At 36.6% G+C, this 20534-nt stretch overlaps 1 protein-coding gene across 3 annotated transcripts in view; it reads right to left on the reverse strand.

Moving 5' to 3' along the window:
- KPNA5 (karyopherin subunit alpha 5) overlaps positions 1 to 20534 on the reverse strand; it is a 36164-nt gene that overhangs the window by 11543 nt on the left and 4087 nt on the right. For all 3 annotated transcript variants that reach the window (XM_084890145.1, XM_084890144.1, XM_084890146.1), the window contains exons 2-10: positions 18865 to 18998; positions 14255 to 14356; positions 14047 to 14146; positions 13097 to 13191; positions 11798 to 11929; positions 9905 to 9993; positions 5709 to 5808; positions 2408 to 2571; positions 1385 to 1463 (exon numbers count right to left, since the gene is read on the reverse strand). In XM_084890145.1, the coding sequence (XP_084746271.1) occupies positions 1385 to 1463; positions 2408 to 2571; positions 5709 to 5808; positions 9905 to 9993; positions 11798 to 11929; positions 13097 to 13191; positions 14047 to 14146; positions 14255 to 14356; positions 18865 to 18998 (995 nt within the window). The remainder of the gene's footprint in view (positions 1 to 1384; positions 1464 to 2407; positions 2572 to 5708; positions 5809 to 9904; positions 9994 to 11797; positions 11930 to 13096; positions 13192 to 14046; positions 14147 to 14254; positions 14357 to 18864; positions 18999 to 20534) is intronic.

Consider the following 20534-nt stretch of genomic DNA (forward strand, 5'->3'; position numbering starts at 1 on the left):
TAGAAACATCCATGAGAGAGAATCATCGATCAGTTGCCTCTTGCACACCCCCCACTGGGGATGTGCCCGCAACCAAGGTACATGCCCTTGACCGGAATTGAACCAGGGACCCGTCAGTCCCCAGGCCAACGCTCTATCCACTGAGCCACATCAGTTTTGGCTCTGCTTTGTTTTTTTGCATTCCTTAGTAACTATCAATTACTAAGGATCAATTATTTCATAATTAAGGTATATAAATACAACTTTTAAAGATTAAAATGAAAACAAAACACATAGATTAGAATAAAAAGTTTACTATATGGTGGCAAACAAAACAGAATAATGTGCTACAGATTTAAAGTTTCTAGAAAGACTATACGAGATCTGATGTCAATCTTAATATCACACACATAGTTACCAATTCAGAAAGTGTTTCCTTCCAGTCTTTCCTTTCATTCTCATAATCTAGGTCTTCAATCCTACATAATAAAAGGCTGATATGCAAATTGTTCCCTTAGGAATTCAACAGGTCGGGAGTTTGATTGCTGGCTATGACATGCGCTGATCACCAAGGGGCAGCATGAAACAAGGGAAGGCCCCAGCTGGCAGCTGGAAGGCCCCAATAGGCCCTGATCGCTGATCAGGCCTAGAGACCCTACCCATGCACAAATTTCGTGCACCAGGCCTCTAGTCAGTATATTGATTATTTATAATCAATCATCCTCTCACTAACCATTTCTTCTCCAGTCAAGTTTAATGCCTCTTAAACATACCTTCATACATACCTGGCACATAAATCTCTTCTAGTCTACTATGTCCTCTACTTTTTTTTTATATATATATGTATTTTTATTGACTTTTTACAGAGAAGAGAGAGGGATAGAGAGTTAGAAACATCGATGAGAATCATTGATCAGCTGCCTCTTGCACACCCCCCACTGGGGATGTGCCCCACAACCAAGGTACATGCCCTTGACCAGAGTTGAACCTGGGACCCTTCAGTCCGCAGGCTGACGCTCTATCCATTGAGCCAAACCGGTTTTGGCTGTCTTCTACTTTTAAGAGCTAGCTTTTATTCCAACTCTGTGGAATCTATGATTTCTTAGTACACTGATTTCTTCTTTAAACTTTTATAGCATTTACTGACCAATCAGCTCTTAGAAAACATATACTATAATACCTAGGGGGTAATTTATGTTGTTTTAATATATATTTTTTTCTCCAACTGAATTGCAAATCCCTCAAGAGCCTAACTCCTATCATGCACTCCTTCATATTGATATAGCTCTAGGATAGTACTTTCACATAGATATATTTGAGTCTGATCACTTATTATCAAGAATATGCTTACATTATAAATGTCTATATAATTGTTAGTTTATCCTATTAAAAAGTCTGAACTCACCTGTGTTTGAATATCATCACCAGTCACAATATTACCAACTGCTCTTAATGCAGGTGATACAACTTTATAATCATTGTGCCTAAAATAATAAAAACATTAACTTACACACTACACAGAATTTCAAACTTACAGGAATTTGTAAAAATAGTACCCCCAAAAATCTCATATACTCTTTATCCAGAGAATCCATTCAAGTTTTCACTAATTATCCCATAATTATCTCCATAATAAAGAATCTAATCCAGGATCATGTAGTATACTCAGCTGTTAACCTCCTTTAACTAAAAACAATTACTTAATTTTTCCTTGATTTTCTTGATCTTGACCTTTTTTATGAAAACAAGCCAGTTATTTGGTTTTGTCCAATGTTTCCTCATGACTAAGACACAAGTTATATACTTTGGCTGGGATAACACAAATGCTACAGTCTTTTTATTACATAGTTTTGGATAGCATATGGTATCTGTTTTTCTCCATTATAGTGGCACTCTGCTTGCTTAATTAAGATGGTGTCTACTATATTTCTCCATTTTGACATTACTTTTTCCTTCTATAATAACTTAAAATATGCTCTTTTTAAAGAAGGTAGTGATAATAGCTCAGCACAGAGAAACCTGTTATCTTTAATACAAGTGAAATGCCAAATAATTTTCACTACATGACCTTTTACAGACTAATAATTGTAATGAATAATTAACTAAATTATTCATTCTAGAAGAGCAGGAACTACATTCTATACTCAGTATCTTACTCTAGCAGGTAACAGGCATTTCATACATACTTGTTGAATTAAGTACCTCTCATTCACTAAGAGCTTAAAACTAATGAAATTCATTAACAAAATGAATAGTCTCAACTAGAGGATATAAGACCCAAGTTTAAGGGTCAACTTTTCAATATTACAGCTATTCTGCAAAGTGGGATTATAGTAGTTTTTCAGCCCTTCCCATAGATGTTTAAGAGGCTATTACTCTAACTGCTAAACTCACAATCATGTAATCATTAATTATAAATTATATTTACATCAAAAGTTCCACCAATCTTCGACAGACTCCAGAATCGATGACTGCTTGAATTTTGTCGTTGGGTCCATCAGAGAGATAAGAAAGGGCCCAACACACATCTGCTAATACATCTGAGTCACTGCTAAACAACAATCGTGACAGGACATTTAAGGAAGGTGAAACCTGTTTGGGAAGAAAGAGGCAATGTTTAAAATTTTTCTCTACCTAAAACCAAGTTTCTTTAGGAAAATATAGAAATTTGTTTTAAAACTAACATTTAATAATAGAGAAATTAAACGTTCTATTGTTTTTAAATTATGATCAGATATAAACATGATACTGATTGTGACCCCTATCAATCTGATACTGAATAAGATTTAAAGTTTTTTAAAATAATGAAATACGTATTTGGGATCCTCTGTCTATGTCTAAGTCATACACAAACACACCCCAAAAATGGCACATTAAAACTGAGAGAAGTAAAACTATTCCCGTTAAGTTTTTAACATAAGGATCATGGAATATGATCCAACTTAAATGAATCCCACTTTACTTACTACATATACATGATTGGAAGTATGTATAATAATCAGTTAAAAAGTAAAAGTGTAAAAAGTACAAAAAGAGGTCTGTAGGGTTTTTTAATGGAAGTCACTAATAAACTATATTTCTTAATGTATTGTAACCCTAAATCTTCAATTATAATAAAAGAATACATAATAGAGATTTTTAATCCTGCTAGCATAAAACTAAAACTAACTAGTTGCGAGGTGAGCAAGTCACTTCATCTCTCCGAGACTCAGTTTTCAAATCTGTGAAACAAAGAGGCTGAATTAGATAAATTCTATGATTCTTCCTCTCAAATTAGAGAGAACTAGGTTCAAACACTATTCACTAGTTGTGTAACTATTGGCAAATAACCCAATATCTCTAAACCCCAAATTCTTCACTTATAAACCAGGATAATACAATATCTTTAAATTAGTAAGAATGCATATAGCATCTTAGAACAATGTCTGGCATATAGTAAGCACTGAGATGTTGGAGTTTTTTATTGCCATCCTCGGTATTAATTTTATATTCCTTGGAAGTTTTGGGGTTTTTTTTAAATCAGTAACCTCACATCTCCTAGTCTCTCTTCTCAGATAAGAGTTCTATGTCAAATGCCACAAATAAAAAGTGATGACAGCTTTTTCACATTCTAATAGTGTAGGTTGAGGTTTTCTTCACCTCTATTTTAAAGATTGCGAGTACATTCACTATAATCATCTGAAAACACTTATCTTCCCTACTGGGACCTTCCTGTAAATATTACCCTAGCCCAGGAACAGAAATCAGTTCACTTACAAAACAGACATGTTCATCTGTAAGTTAGGAAATAGAATCTGCACAACTGGATCCTACCCCAACAATCATGCCTTCACCCTTGCCAACCACCTCCTCTTCCTTGAACAAAGAAATGTGAGAATCAGTTCTTAAAAGCAACTGTAAACTTTTAAATTAAAACAACTAGTGTAACTGATATATCTTTTTACTTATGTAAAAAACAACGAAGTGCTACAGATTTCTATTTTAAGAGAGCAAAATAAATACATTTCTGCTCCACCATCTTCTCACAAACAAGGAGATAGAGAAATACAGGGAATTAGTCAAGTAGATACTACATAATGTTGTAGGCCAGAGGGTCTTAAAGTGGAATCCATGAACCCCTGAGGGATTCTTGAAACATTTGGGGGTCTTTTATGCAAAAATTTTTTTCACAGTTACACTAACACATAACTGGTCTTTTTCATTTTATTAATATTTGCATTAAAGGTACAAAAGCAATGGTGGGTAAAACTATCAGCATCTTAGCACAAATCAAGGCAGTGGTACAAAATGTACCACAGATCTTTGTATTTTTCATCTCCATACATGCAGTTAAAAGAGGGAAAGGCGCCCTAGGTGTGTTGCTTAGTGGTTAGAGCATCAGCCCTCACACCAAAGGATCACTTATTGGATTCTGAGGTTAAGGGCACGTACCTGGCTTGCATGTTCTATCCCCAACCCTGGTCAGGAAGCCTGCAGAATGCAACCAATCAATATGTCTCTCTCACATCCATGTTTCTCTTTCTCTCTCCCTTCTTCCTTCCCTTTCCCTTCCTTCCTCCCTCCCTTCCACTCTAAAAATCAATGGAAAAAAATATCCACTCATCTACTGATGGGCACTTGGACTACTTCCAGATCTTAGCTATTGTAGATAACACTGCTATGAACATAGGAGTGCATATATTCCTTGTGGTTGGTGTTTCAGGATTCTTAGAATCTAATCCTAGAAGTGGGATCATTAAGTCAAATGGCAAGTTTCATTTTTTATTTTTTGAGGAAAATCCACACTGTTTTTTATAGTGGTTGTACAATTTTGCTAAGTTAAATAAGCCAGTCAGAGAAAGACAAATGCCACATGATCTCACTTATATGTGGAATCGAAGGAACACAAGAAACTGATAAGCAAAATAAAACCAGACAAGGAAGCAGGCAATGGGTTGATGAATCTCAAAGGGAGGGGTGGGCAGGAAGAGATTAACCAAAGTATTTACATGCATATATGCATATTTCATGGGCACAGACAACAGTGTGGTGAAGGCCTGAGGTGGGAGTGAGGGCAGGGAGGAGGGAGTCAATGGGGGATAACAGGGGACATCTGCAATATTTTCAACATAAAGATAAATTTAAAAAAGAAAAACATATAATCAAAGCTAATTGTTTAATCTACTTTTTTTAGATGAAATGTGGAATTCAAAAGGAGTAAGATGGTATCCCAAAAATTTACCCACATTCTACCTTTCTAACAACATCCTACTGAAGACAATACAACTGAGATTGGGAATTTACAAATAATCTATTATTTTAACAGAATATTAGTAGATGGAGAAAAGATATTCTAACACATAAACAGTACAATGTGAAAGCACAAGCCACTCTGGACTAGTTACTTTAATTTTATAACAGTGGACCTGAATGAATTACCTTAATCTTATGTGGGGCTCCCATTTCCTAAATGACAAAAAGCAGACTAGAAGGTTTCTAAAGTCAACTCTAAGATATGTAAACATCAGTGACAGTGGTTGCCTGAGGAGAGCAATCATGGGTATGGTAGGGGTAGAAAGGAAAACTTCCTTTTTACTACAGCTCTTGATTTTGTGTATGTGCAAACATTGTCTAATAAGGAAACTAACTATTAAAATAAGAATAATTTCCATTCAATCTCTAAAAACCTATGAAAAGGAGAATTAAAAGTTATATAGACAGATTCCTTAATTTGTGTATTTTACTCATACCTTACTAAAGTTTGGAGGAGGGTTTTTGCCTCTACATAAATTTGAGAGGGCCCATACAGCATTTCTGGTTGTTGTAAGTCTGTTTGAATTTTTTAATAACCTGCCAAGATGGAAAAAAAAAAAAAAGGAATTGTCACTTTACTTTCATTTTTCCTCTTTAGCCATTTTCTATCATAACATAAAAATTCTCAATATCTACACTATTAAAAGAGAAACATGCAAATTGACCATCACTCCACTACACCCACTAGCCAAACAGGAGGGGATATGCAAATTAGAAGGACAAAGATGGTGGCCGCCCAGCTGCTCCAGGTGTGAAGTGGCCAGCTGGGGCAGGACACCTGCTCTGAGAGGGAGGAAGGAAGGGCAGGGGGCGGGGTGAAGGGATCTACAGGAGTGGTACTCCGACCACGGCAAAGATGAAGACTGTAGACTCAGGAGTCTGCAGCGAAGATGAAGATGGGAGTCTGCAGCAAAGACAAAGACGGCAGAGGCAGACTCTAGCCAGAGTCTGCAGTGAAGACACAGATGGCAGACTCTGGTCACAGTCTGCAGGGAGGACAGCAGACTCTGGCCAGAGTCTGTGCAGCAAAGGCGGCAGACTCCAGCAGGAGCAAAGGCCTGGGTCCTGGGTGCCAGAGGAAAACCAGTGCTGGAAGCCAAGGGAAGGAAGGCCTATTGCATGCATCTCTTCATGCAGCGGGCCTCTAGTACTTTATAAGGACTTCAAAATGAGCTGGTAAAATAGGAAAAGGTAGTTTTTCAAATTCATTATATTTCCAGAAACAAAAGTAAACATAGCATTGCTCTATTTTTAAATTTTGAAGCTATGATCTAAGTGGATTCTTACAAGACATAAAACATGTCCAGAATAAATGGTGCCATAGGAAATTAATTTACTTGTCTCTTTATACTTTACAAAGAGTATTAGATTATTTTTCTTAAACTATGAATATACATTATACAAATTCAATAACCAAGGAATGTGGGGTCAAACTGAATGAAGATAAGGTATTGAGAAGAGATATTGAGTGTGTGTATATGTTTTAACAAATTGTCCTTTTTACTATTTTTTATTTCCTAGCTGCTAGAAGTATGTTTCTTCAAAAAAAAAAAAAAAAAAAAATCCCTATTCTGCAGTGACATCAGCAAAAATGGTGGAGAAGGGAACTCTGGGGTCAGTACTTCCCAGAAATATGAAAAAAACAAAACAAAAAAACACCCCCAAAACTTACAAATCCTGTCAAATCAACTTTATCCTAACTCTCAAAGGCAGTCAGAAATTTACAATAATCAAGAAAACTTTTAACCAGGAAAGAGCTGAGATGTAGCAGGAGAGCTTTCTAGCAGTATAATTTACCCTTGCCCAATCTTCTCCCCAATCTGGCAGCAGCCCTGGAAACAAAATCTGGAAACAATTCCCACTATGAGTTCCTGGTTCCAAAAGGAGCTATGGATAATTTGTTTTCAAGGAATTGTGCTCCCTGAATAACTAATGAAAGATACTTGCCTTTGACTAATTGGGTACTCTCTCCTTAAGATCAACAGCTAATTTCTCATAAAAAAGCATAGAGGTCAGCCTGGCCAACGTGGCTCAGTGGTTGAGTGTCGACCTATGTATATTCTATTTTTGTAATTCCTACTCTGCAGTGACATCAGCTCAATCCCCAGTGTGGGACGAGCAGGAGACAGCTGATCAATCATTGATATTGACTGATCATTGATCTCTCTCATCATTGATATTCCTACCTCCTTTCCTCTCCCTTCTTCTCTGAAATCAGTAAAAATATATTATAAAACCAAAACCACAGAGGTCAGAGGCAATGCAATTAAATATTTAAAATATTAAAAGAAAAAAACTGTTGACCAAGAATTACTATACCCAGAAAAACAAAAGCTGAAGAAATTCATCATTAATAAATCTGCTTTGCAAGAGTAAAAGAAGTTATATAGGTTGAAATAAAAGGACAATAAACAATAACTCAAAACCATAAGTAGAAATAAAGAACACTGCTAAAAATAATTACATAAATATAAAAGGATATATTATTGTATTTTTGGTTTGTAAATTTTCTTTATTTCTATATAAATTAAAGACAAATACATAAAGCAATAATTATAAATCTATATTAATGGAACACAATTTATAATAATGTAATTTGTGACAATAACAACTTAAAGGAGGTAGGACAGAAATGTATGGGAATTTTTATATGATACTAGAGGCCCGGTGCACAAAATTCGTGCATGGGGGGGGTCCCTCGGCCGGCCTGAACACTCTTCAATCCAGGATCACTCTAACAATCAGAACCTCTGGCTCCTAACCACTCACCTGCCAGACTGCCGGCCTGCCTGCCAAATGGCCCCAACTGTCCTCCCCTGACAACCTGGTCACCCCCAACTATCCTCCCCTGCTAACCCAGTTGCCCCAAACTGTCTTCCCCTGCCAGCCTGATTGCCCCTAACTGCCTCTGCCTCAGCCCCCACCACCATGGCTTTGTCTGGAAGAAAGTCAGACATCCAGAAGATGGCTGATCGACTCAATCTAATTAGCATATTACCCTTTTATTAGTATAGATAGATTATATAGGATAGGATTGCTTAAATAGGGGGGGGAACCTTTTTCAGTAGGAGAAAATGCTCTTGCCAGACAAAAATACATAGCCCCTATATCTGAACTGATAACCAGCCATATACACTATACTGCCAAACTGGTTATTAAAAAATTGAACCGCTTTCTTACACTTTACACCAAACAGCTGTTGCCCCTAAACTCCTCCTCAGCCCTCAACTTAGGTTCTACCTTCACAGTTCACCCAGATTAGGTTCTGATTGGTCAATTTCTATGCCAGTCAGTGTCAAAAGCTCCGCCTCCTAGGCAGCCATTGGCTCCTCGCAGTTCACCCAGATTTGGTTCTAATTGGTCGGTTTCTATGCCAGTCAGCCTCCTAGAGGAAATCCAGAACAGCTCTGCTTTCTTTCTTTTTTTTTTTTAATTTAATAAATCTTTATTGTTCAGATTATTACAATTGTTTCTCCTTTTCCCCCCCATAGCTCCCCTCCACCCGGTTCCCCCCCCCCCCCTCCTATCTTTTGCCCTTATCTTCGCCCTACTTTTCTCATCCATAGGTGTACAATTTTTGTCCAGTCTCTTCCTGCACATCCCATACCCTTTCTCCCCTGAGAATTATCAGTCCACTCCCTTTCTATGCCTCTGATTCTATTATATTCACCAGATTATTCTGTTCCTCAGATTTTTAATTCACTTGATTTTTAGGTTCACTTGTGGAGCATCAACCCATGAACCAGGAGGTCAAGATTCAGTTCCTGGTTAGAGCACATACCCAGGTTGTGGGCTGGATTCCCAGTGGGAGGCATACCAGAGGCAGCCAATCAATGATTCTCTATCATCATTGATATTTCCCTCTCTTTCCCTCTCACTTCCTCTCTCTCTAAAATCAATAAAAAAATATTTTTAAAAAAACAAAACTGTGTTACATCTACACAATGGAATACTACGCTGCTATAAAAAGAAGGAACTTTTACCATTTGCAACAACATGGATGGAACTGGAGAGCATTATGCTAAGCAAAATAAGCCAGTCAGAGAAAGATAAATATCACATGATCTCACTCATATGTGGGATATAATGAACAACATAAACTGTAGAACAAAAATAGATCCAGAGACTAAGAAACACTGAACAGAACATCCAACCTCAGTGAGAAGGCAGGGCAGCGGGGTAAGAGATATTAATTAACATAACTAATGGTCACAGACACTGGGGCAGTTGGAGGCTTGTCCTGGGGGGGCAAGGAGTGGGGGGGGGGGGGAGGCAAATCGGAGAAAAGGGAGACATATGTAATACTTTAAACAATAAAAGAAAAAAAACATAAACAAAATAAAATAAAAATACTACTACATACCCTTTTCTTGTAGAGTAATTATTTAACACAGTAAGCATCAAGTATGCAACGTCCATTGTGAAGTACGGATTAAGAAAACATACTAGTAAAAGACATATGATACAACTGAAAAACTTTTTCTAATGCTTTCAAGCTATTACAGGCATGGCTAAACACAGTCAAATTTTAAAACATTACTTAAAAAGTTAATTGCAAGTACATAAAAATGTAATTATAGTTTCTTTTCCAAAAGTAGTATTACTTCAATTGTGAGTAATTTAAAGTACTTACTCTAAAAGAGGTGGAAGTATTTCACAGTTCAAAACAAAATCTCTGCATTCTGCATTGTCACCAGCAATATTACCAAGTGCCCAAACAGCCTCAAAAAAAAAAAAAAATTCCGTTTTAGCGATATCTTAAATAAGATGCTCCCTCTTAAAGTTTTCCAGATGTTAAAAAAAAAATGCTAGTGCCCTAGCTGGTTTGGCTCAGTGAATAGAGTTTCAGCCCTCGGACTGAAGAGTCCAGGGTTCCATTCCAGTCCAGGGCACATACCTGGGTTGCAGGCTTGATCACCTGTGCAGAAGGCAACCAATCAAAATGTCTCACATGGATGTTTTTCTCTCTCTGTCTCTCCTCTTCCCTTGCACTCTCTCTAAAAAAAAAAAAAAATCCATGGAAAAATATCCTTGGGTGAGGATTAACAAAAAAATTTTTTAAATGCTAGTAGGACAATAAGAAAACCTTTAAAAGTGTTATTTAATCAAACTGAAGGACAGTACATTTTTAAATTTTTTCTTACGTACTATTGAAACATTTATACTAAAGAAATACCAAATCTTCAAGAAGAGACAAAACATATCTATTTAGTGAATTTTCCAATTATGTATACTAGAAATTTGCTCCTATTACAAGGAATTTGTAAAAGAAGGGAAAGTTAAAGCATAGAAAGTTAGGTAAAGCTAATAAGAGAAATAGCTTGGACTGATCCTTGATACATATAGAAGTATAAGTATAGAATCAGTCCAGGTTCAATATATTTTTTAAATAAATGATAGTAAGAGAACAAATTCTTCATTTATTAAATTTCCATTAGATGAGACATTATGCAAATGTGAATTATCATTTTATTATAATCTCACACTCCCACAGGGGGAGTGCCTCTCAGCCAGAAGCTGGGCTCAGAGCTGGCGAGCGCAGCAGCGGTGGTGGGAATGTTGTACATGGGCCTCTAGTTTTATTAGTACAAAAAGAGGTCTGTAGGGTTATGAGGCACATAAAAACTAATATTGTACATAACGATGTTATCACAATATTAATACCAATAAACTAGAAATAACTCCAATGTATAATTGAAAAATAGGTAAATTATGATACACACTTGAATGAATAATCAGTAAAATTTTCTTTGAATATAATTAATTCCATAAGAATAAGCTCCCAATATTAGTGTTAAGTTTGAAAATATAAATATATATGTGATCAATTTGCATTAAAAAGATTTAAAATACCAAGACATTTTATTCTGTTTGGATGGTACACATTTTATGTTTAAAATTTTCCTCGTACAACAACTATGAGAATTAATTCATAAAGTTTATTTTAAAATGGTTCTATTCTAACTCATGTAATATTTTTAAAAAGAAACAAGCCTGACCGGTGTTGCTCAGTACTTGAGCATCGACCCAAGAACCAAGAGGTCAAGGGTTCAGTTCCCAGTCAGGTTTCAGGCTCAATCCCTAGTAAGGGGTGTGCAGATGGCAGCCAATTCCTCTCCCTTACTCTCTCTCTAAAAATTACATAAAACATTTATTTTTTAAAAAGAAACAACAAAATAATATATGTTCTTGCAAAGAATAAGGAATCAGAACAGCGCAGGTTTAAAATTTGGTTCAGCCATTCACTGTAACTTTGGGTAAATTACTAAGTTTCTGGGTCTCAGTATGCTCTTTTATAAATGGGTATGGTACTTCCTTATAGCTGAGATCACATTTATAAATAATCAGGGTGATGCCTGAGACAGTTAATTTTTCTTTCCAATTTGACAAGATGGAAAATAATTGTATTTTAACAAATGCAATACACAGGAAATTTAGTAAAAATAAATTTCAAATCATCAGCTGTGGAATTTCCATGAGAAAATTAAAAATCTAATAAATATAACAATTCAAAATAGAAACTTACCTGTTCTTGAACATCTTCATGCTCTGAATTTAGAAGTTTGATAAAAATTGGAACAGCCCCTGTTTCAATCACTACCTTGGTATGCAGAAAAGTTCCAGACGCTATATTAGTTAATGCCCATGCAGCCTCAAACTACAGAAAAATAAAATAGAGTACATGAAAGCACCAAAGAAATGTCAGAAAAAGAAAGAATGGAAGAAGAGTGGAAGTGAAGACTTAGTGGGTCAAGTCTGAGATATGGACAGCCTTACATTTAATAAGATTAAATTTGACATCAGATTTCATAGAAAGAAAATAAACCTTAATTTTAAAAAATGAACTCTCAATCTAGGAAAATAAGAACTGAGAAGAATATAATAAAAATTTACAACTAATGAGCCATAGGTGAACACACTTGAATTTATAATTCACAAAATTCTTAATGTCTATTAGAGAGCCAGATGTTCTAAAGCAAGCAATTTAAATTTAATGTCACACTACTTAATAGAAAAATCCTATATAATAAAAGGGTAATATGCAAATTGATCCTAATGGGAGAACAACCATAACCACCACTTAACCAGTCACTATGAGGCACTGACTACCTCTCAGTCCCTTACTCCGGCCGCAGGCTCAGATCGCCCAAATGAAAACAGGGAACTGGGGGTGGGTGGCGGCAGGGGGCACGTTCAGCTGCGGCAGCAGGGGAAGATGGCCCTGATCGCAGGACACGCCTAGGGACTGTACCCACGCATGAATTTCATGCACCCGGCCTCTAGTATATTTATGAAAGCTTGGAACTATAAAAGGTAGTTTTGTTTCCCTAGTGATCATCTAGTTCCAACCTCCTCACTTAAGAAATAAGATAATTAGAAGTCCAGCGATTTAGGTGAATGTTCCAGTAAAGAGTTCACTATTAGCAGGGCCTCAAGCCGGACTGGTGGAACTCTTTTAAGCAGCAGAGTCTCTGAGAAGTCAGTTAAATCAATTCGCTTAGAATCTGTATATACTTACATGTGATGGGTTTATAACAAAAGCAACTGAGAAAATTCAATCCGTGTCTCCCAAACAAAAAATTAAGTGACCTGCAAATCCACAGGCAAACTAAGGAGTAACAATTAAGTTATTAGGAGTGACTTTATAAACTTTTTCCAAAATTACTAACAGTTCCTAGAAGACAATCATGACTATGGCAAGACAAGTGCCACCATCTTTTCCTTTGGCTGCCAATACATTCAGTATTGCAGAAGCTGCTTTCACTAGAAACTTTCATCATGTCATTTCTAGAAAGCAATTAAGAACAAAAACGATGGAACTTACTTGTAAAGTATAATTTTCATTTCTTTCAAGAAATTTCACAAATCTCTGTACAACTCCTGGTTTCTGTATAACTTGATCAATTGGTGGATTAGGTTCTAAAAATTAAAAAAAAAAAAAAAATTAAGTTATTATATAGACAAAAAGGCACAATGATCTGGTGTCTGTGTCAATTAACAGGCACACAAAATAACTCTTTCTTAGCTTTCACTGACCAAGTTTAAAATTCTAGCTGGATATAATTGAAGAAAACAAAATTCTTATAATTGCAATGTTTACTGCAAAGCAAATTCTTTTGCAGTAACTAATAACAAGAAAATTTAGAAAAAGGGAGATGAGGGTAGGTGGGAGTGGGCAGAGGGGGCAGAAATAGGGACAGAAAGAGACCAGGCCCATTTTTTTTCTTTTTTATAATTATTCTGTTAAGAATATAGTGAAAGGAATACTTGTACAAACTAAAGATGGGAGTTTAAATTAGCAGTGGGAATAATGATTTCTATATTTGCTTCTGTAATTTTATTTATATTTACAAATATTCTATAATCAACATGGGTTACTTTGATAATATGTTTAAAAAATTGATTTTATTTAAAAATACATTTTTTAGAACAAGACTTTTCTAGCAAAGAAAAGTACTTCAAAAAATACCTCATAAATAAAAACAGTACTACAGAATGTTGTATAATAATATCAAATAAACATACTGAAAACAATTCTTTTTTTTAAAATATATTTTATTGATTTTTACAGAGAGGAAGGGAGAGAGACAGAGAGCTAGAAACGCTGATGAGAGAGAAACATCGACCAGCTGCCTCTTGCACACCCCCTACCGGGGATGTGCCCACAACCAACGTACATGCATCGGACCAGAATCGAACCCGGGACCTTTCAGTCCGCAGACCAATGCTCTACCACTGAGCCAAACCGGTTTCAGTTCTGAAAACAATTCTTGCCTTTAGAAAGCAGCTTTCTGAATTTCTGTGTCGCTGTTAGTTGTTGATCAGCATTATTAGAAAAAATCATCTGAAACATATCTGCAGTAATAACATCGTCCTAAAACACAGAAAAGAAAATATAATTAATTTTATTTAAATACTTTACGTGAATAATACCCGAAATACTGCTGAAGTATAATTTGAAATAGATTTTTGTAGTATCTACCTCTGGAATGGGTACAGTGGAACTGATATCTGGATCCTGGATAGGACTTTCTGGCATACATTCATCACTTCTGGGCAAAGAGACATTTCTGCGTTTGAACAGCTGTAATAAAAAGAAATCACTCTAACGTTGAGTTTTCCATAGAACAGTGAATTCCCACAGAATTATATTTTTTGTATACGTGAACAAACAAGCTAATAATTTTATCTTATTTAAAATTCTAAATATTTTAGTATTTCCCTATCATTATACCATGAAGACCTAAATTGTCTATGAGAAGTTAAACACTTTCTGGCCTAGGTTAGCTCTTGTCCTAGAAACTGTGTGTTTAGTCAATCTCAGGTCTTATCAAAGGCGAGTCTCATGAGTAGAATACACATTTATAATTTAAAGCATTTGCGAAAGCACATTATGACCATCCTAGATTATGAGATGCCTAAGAACTTTTCCAAGAATATCTTAACTAAAAAGTAAATATTACATGGGTGAGATAATGTGGTATAATATATTAACAGTTAGAATATCAGATTAACAAGGAATAAAGAACTCCTCTAACAAAAGATCGCCCTATGCTTATTAACTCAGGTTAAAAATTAAGAAAAAAAGAGAAGGAATGAAACATGATGAGGTCAGTAAAGAAAATTTAAAGGTACATTTCATGGGTCACCTCATCATATAAGAACCCTACGAAATAACATAGGCAGTGTTTTATCCTTCTCTGTCAGGTGAAGAAGTTGAGAGACAACAGATTTCTCTAGTTTGTTTAACATTATAGTTTGTTCAACATCAAATAAAGGTCGAGCTGAACACAAAACCCATTTACTCAGGCTCCAAAATCTTCATTCTTTTTATCCCAGCACACCAACTTCATGCTGTGCCATCCCAAATATTATAGTGCCTTATTCATTGCTCTCCTTTTCTTCTACTGTCTCTCCTTCTCTTGAACACTTTTTTCCCCTCCCTCCCTCCCTCCCTCCCTCCCTCCCTTCCATCCTTTCTTCCTTCCTTCCTTTCTTCCTTCTCCTCTTCCTCCTCTTCCTCACTCCATTCTCCATTTCTCACTCTTTCACTTCCTTTCCCTTTCATTTCTCTTCGTCCCTCTCTTGCCCTCTTTTACTATATTCTTCTGTTTGAAAGTCAAAACCAGACTGACATGTGCTAGCTGAGGAAGATCTCCTTGATCAAACTGCCCCTGCTTTAGTGGTGTGAATCAGCAGGTCTATCAATTTCAAAGAAGCATATAGGAAGGTTGTATTTATAAATTATAAACTAGGATATGTAGAATATCTGGGCTGCAATGGAACTTCAGTCATTTCTGGTTCTTCCACTGAGCAGTTGATCTCCCTTAGTCCTAATAATTGAGCCTATGAGGGGCAGAGTGCTAGCAGCCAAGGCAGCAAGAAACACCTTCCATGGGAAAAGAGCAACAGAGAAGTAATACTGGTTTTTGTAAACGGACAACTCTTGCAAAAAGTCCCATTGTTGTTTCTCTCTGCTCCTGTCCATTTCTGGGAGAGTCAGGGCAAAACAAGACCAATTAGGAGCATCTGTGTATGAAACATAACAAAAATTATATGTACACATATGTGACACATGACACAAAAATGACTTTGTTGATGGTGCTCTGCATTACAGTGTTATTGGAAGAATAGCTAGGAAGTGGATGATTAAACAGAAAAGTCATCCTAAATACAGTATTTCCATTCTTCTTTCTAAACATGAAAAAACTAGAGGCCCGGTGCATGAAATTTGTGCACTGGGGAGGGGGTATCCTTCAGCCCAGCCTGTGCCCTCTCGCAGTCCGGGAGCCCAATGATTGATCATCCCAAAGAGGTAGGCCCCACCCACCTGGCCGGGGCTCCACAATCAGCACTGCGCTGCAGTGGGTGGGCAGGGCCTCCCTCTACAGGGCGATCAATAGCAAAGGCTCTTCCCTAATCGATCGCAGAGCCCTCCTGACTGATTGCCCTGCCAGCCAGTGGCCTATCTCTCTCTCTGCAGGGCAATCGTGAGGCAATGGGGGCACCCCCACCACCACCACCAATTGCATCACACCCCCCTTGGCTGGCCTGGCACCAGTGCGTATCATAGCATGGTCATCTGGATGGTTGTTCTGCTGTTCAGCCATTCGGTCGATTTGCATATTACACTTTTATTATTATAAATGAGCTTTCCATTTCCTTACTTTGTTAATGCCTCTTTAAAATAAAGCATTTAAAATTTGTATTTGAAACTATTTTGGGAAATAACTGGAGCATGCAATCACTTGAATAACATACTGCACATTTAGTCCCCATCTCTCCAGAGCTCTAGAATTGTCCCTTTTGGAATTTGCAACTCATCTACTCACGTGTGCATCTGGTCCCCAAAGACCAATGCAAAGCCAAAAAAGATAAAGGTCCTTGGGAGCCTTTTGAACATTAAAACCACTGGATCTGGGACAGGACAATTCTAGATTCTGGTTCTAAGATCTGCCTTTAGTATTCTGTGACCTTGGGGAAAATACAACACTTGATTTCTCTACAATTTTCTTATCTGCAAGTGAAGAGACTGAACTAGGATAAAATCCTATGACTTTATGATACTGTAGGAATAGTCTGTTTTGAAAGCCCTAACATGCTGAAGGAAATGTGACAGGCCACTTAGGTAGATGGAATTCACTTTCTAACCTATCTTGCATTGACTTTTACAGTAACAGCAGAGGCCTGGTGCATAAAAATTCATGCACTGGAGGGGGGTCCCTCCGCCCAGCCTGCCTCCTCTCAAAGTCTAGAAGCTGAGCCTCAGGGGGTCCCTCAGCCCAGCCTGCCTCCTCTCAAAGTCTAGAAGCCCGCAGGGGATCCCTCAGCCCTGCCTGTGACTCGGACATCGACTGGGCAGGCACCATAAGAGGCTTGCCTGGGCCTTGGGCCAGCCTTGGGTGACTGGGAAGCTAAGGGAACTGGGGGACTCTGGAGGCAGGCACACAGAGCGATTGGACCCGTGTGCTGCGTGAGTGCCATCCCAGCAGAGCTGAGGGGACTGGGTGTCGCCATCTTGTGGCTGTGGGCACCGCCATATTTGAGGGTGTGGCAGTCAATTAGCAGATTCCCTCCTTATTGGCTGTGGGCACCGCCATCTTTATGAATGTGTGATGGTCAATTAGCATATTCCCTCTTTATTAGATAGGCTTTTACATAACAGATGCTTTTGGTATTTAAAGAATGACTGATATAAATCGCCATGATAATGTTCCTTTACTATTTAATCCTGGTTCATTAATTGTCATTTAAGATACCAAATGACTTGTAAAAACATTTTTTAAATAAATAAAGGTACATTTCCTAAATCAAAATTGTTATTTTTTAATAGCTAAATAAACACTGCTTTTCTTCAATCTGTATAGTCCTTTTCAAATAATTTATTCAACAGAGTTCTTCTTTTTTAATACCTATTATAATACAGAAGGGACTGTGCTAGATACTATACATAGGGAGATATCAAAACATAATCATATTTCTAAAATAGGCCCTTTTCTCTATTTTCTTCATTGTTAGTCCTTTTCAAGTATTAGTTTTGTTAATCCTCATCTAAGGATATATTTTCATTGATTTTTAGAAAGAGTAAAAGGGAGGGGGAGAAACAGAGAGAGAGAAACATGGATGTGAGAGATACACATGGATTGGTTGTCTCCCGCACATGTCCCTACTGGGATCAGGAGTCAGCCTGCAACCAAGGCACATGCCATTGATGGGGACCTTAACCCTAGACCCTTCAGTCTGCAGGTCAGCGCTCTATCCACTAAGCCAAACAGGCTAGGGCTTCACACATTTGTTTTAATTCATGTATTCAAAATCCACATCCTCATTATTTATAAACCAGAGGCCCGATGCACAAAACTCGTGCAAGGGGCTCAGCCCCTGCCTTGGCCCCTACCTCTGCCAAGGCTGCCTCTGTCTCAGCCCCTGCCCACCGTGGCTTCATCTGGAAGGTTGTCTGGAAGGAAGTCCAGAAGGACATCTGGACTAATTAGCATATTACATTTTTATTATTATAGATACTTCTAAATTTAAGTATGTCTTAGAATGAAAAATGTTGAGATGTACTCTTTTAAAAAAAATTTCAATTCTTTATGTGATACAGACAAAGTTTAAACAGAGAAGTCCAAGAGATTTGGATAATGAAACTACAGGAGGAATAGTATGATTAGCTTTGGAAAAAGACTGTAATTAATTTAGGGGCAAAAGCTATGAAAACCACAAAAGCAACAAATTAATATAATCAATTTTTTTTTAGGAGGCAAATTTTACAATGACAAATGGAAGTGATCTAAATAGACTCAAAAGTAAAAATTTCTTTAGCACTAGTGTAGAAATATACTTGATATATTTATCAACAAAACAGAAAAGCTATGCTTATCAGTGATTAAAAATAGCACAGGATTCTGACTCATGAATTTGCTAATACTATTTCTAAAGATCAGTAAATTAAAGACTAGATTTATCTAAATTCAATTTCCTAAAAACACTTTTCAGTTAAAATTATCTAAAAATTAGCAATATAATACAACTTCTAAAATCTGCATATAATGTTTTTGTATTAAGCATAATTAATTGTTTTAAAACACCTACCTGTTCTTCCCTTTTTTGTTTTCGTAGCTGTATTCCTTCTTCTTCTCTTCGTCTACGCATCTCTTGGGGATTTAGGGCTTTATTCTTATAACTTTTCATTCTATAGTTATCTTTCCCCGAATAAGCCATGGCATCTTAAAGTTAGGAGAGAAAAAAATGGATACTGATAATTCTCAAACATGATATGTTTACCCTACGGCAACTAAATTCAGGTTCACAGATTAAATAGTCCAATAAAACCCATTCTGAAAATTATGTACAAAGAACACATTCCAGATCAAATTTGAGGAAAAGGACCTAATATTTTAGCACTAAACTATCAAACAAACAACAGATTCTGGCCTAAACACAAAGTCATTACCCTAAGTTCACTGATTCTCAGGTGCATGCCCCATTCCTGGCATTTCAACCTTTCTTTTTTTTTCTTTTTTCTTTTTTAATATATCAATATTTTATTGATTTTTTACAGAGAGGGAGGGAGAGAGATAGAGAGCTAGAAATGTCGATGAAAGAGAAACATCATCAACCAGCTGCCTCCTGCACACCCCCCACTGGGGATGTGTCCACAACCAATGTACATGCCCTTGACCAGAATAGAACCTGGGACCTTTCAGTCCGCAGACCGACGCTCTATCACTGAGCCAAACCGGTTTCGGCGCATTCCAACCTTTCTGAAGTGGAATGCATTTTAAAACCACTTCATCCAGGAAATAATCATGAAATCGTTGGGTAAAAAACTTCTAAATTACAGCTTCTGGTAAGATTAAGAAATGGCCAGCAGTGAGGTGTCTTATTTCCAATGGAACATGGCATTAGGCTTCAATAAGCACACCACAAATACTTACTGCAGTCTGGCTTCTTCCACTTACTTTAGCTACTGCTTAAGAACTAAGGCCACACTGGCATGACTTGAATCATGACTACAATACCAGATTTCATTACTACAAGTATAATTCGTTCTTTTTAAATACTGAAATGTTTGTATATTTTTCTTGGAAATTAGTCTTATTACAAATGTACTTTAAACATTAACATTTAATAAACATTTTATAAGCATATTTAAAACATTTATTTTATATAAATATGAAATTTTATAATTGAAATATATATAATAGTTTTACTTTTAGGAAAATAATTATAAATACTTTTTAATAATAGAATTACATTGATATTTTGATATCTGAAATAAATACTAAATTACTGATATTATAACCTATCCTGGAATTACACATTAAAATGAGTCTAATGTGGGGTTTCAACTTGAATTTAACATGAGATAATTATTGTGTTTCTAACGTTAGTCTGATAAATTTTAGTAATATACCCATGTCCAACCAAAGAGAATGTTGTGATCAATTAGCACTTATGAAGTAAGCACAGAGAAGAAAAAGTTGACATTTATCAGCCATCCCTGCTACGGAAGAAATAGACTATTCAACTGGCAAAATACATTGTAAGAGGTAAAATACACTAAAACATCTGCATTAAAACCCTGTGAGAACATAGAAGACATAGCAACAAACTGTGCCTTGGGGAGCTCTGAAAGTACTCACAGCTATCCTCTTTACAGAATGAACAAGAATTTCCCAGGGAAGGAGATGAAAAGATAAAAGGAAAGGAATAAGCATTTCAAACAGAGGGAATATCTGTACTGACAGTTCTTCAAGAAA

The sequence above is a fragment of the Pipistrellus hanaki genome (assembly GCF_964339955.1).
Source record: "Pipistrellus hanaki genome assembly, chromosome: 7".
Taxonomy (NCBI): domain Eukaryota; kingdom Metazoa; phylum Chordata; class Mammalia; order Chiroptera; family Vespertilionidae; genus Pipistrellus; species Pipistrellus hanaki.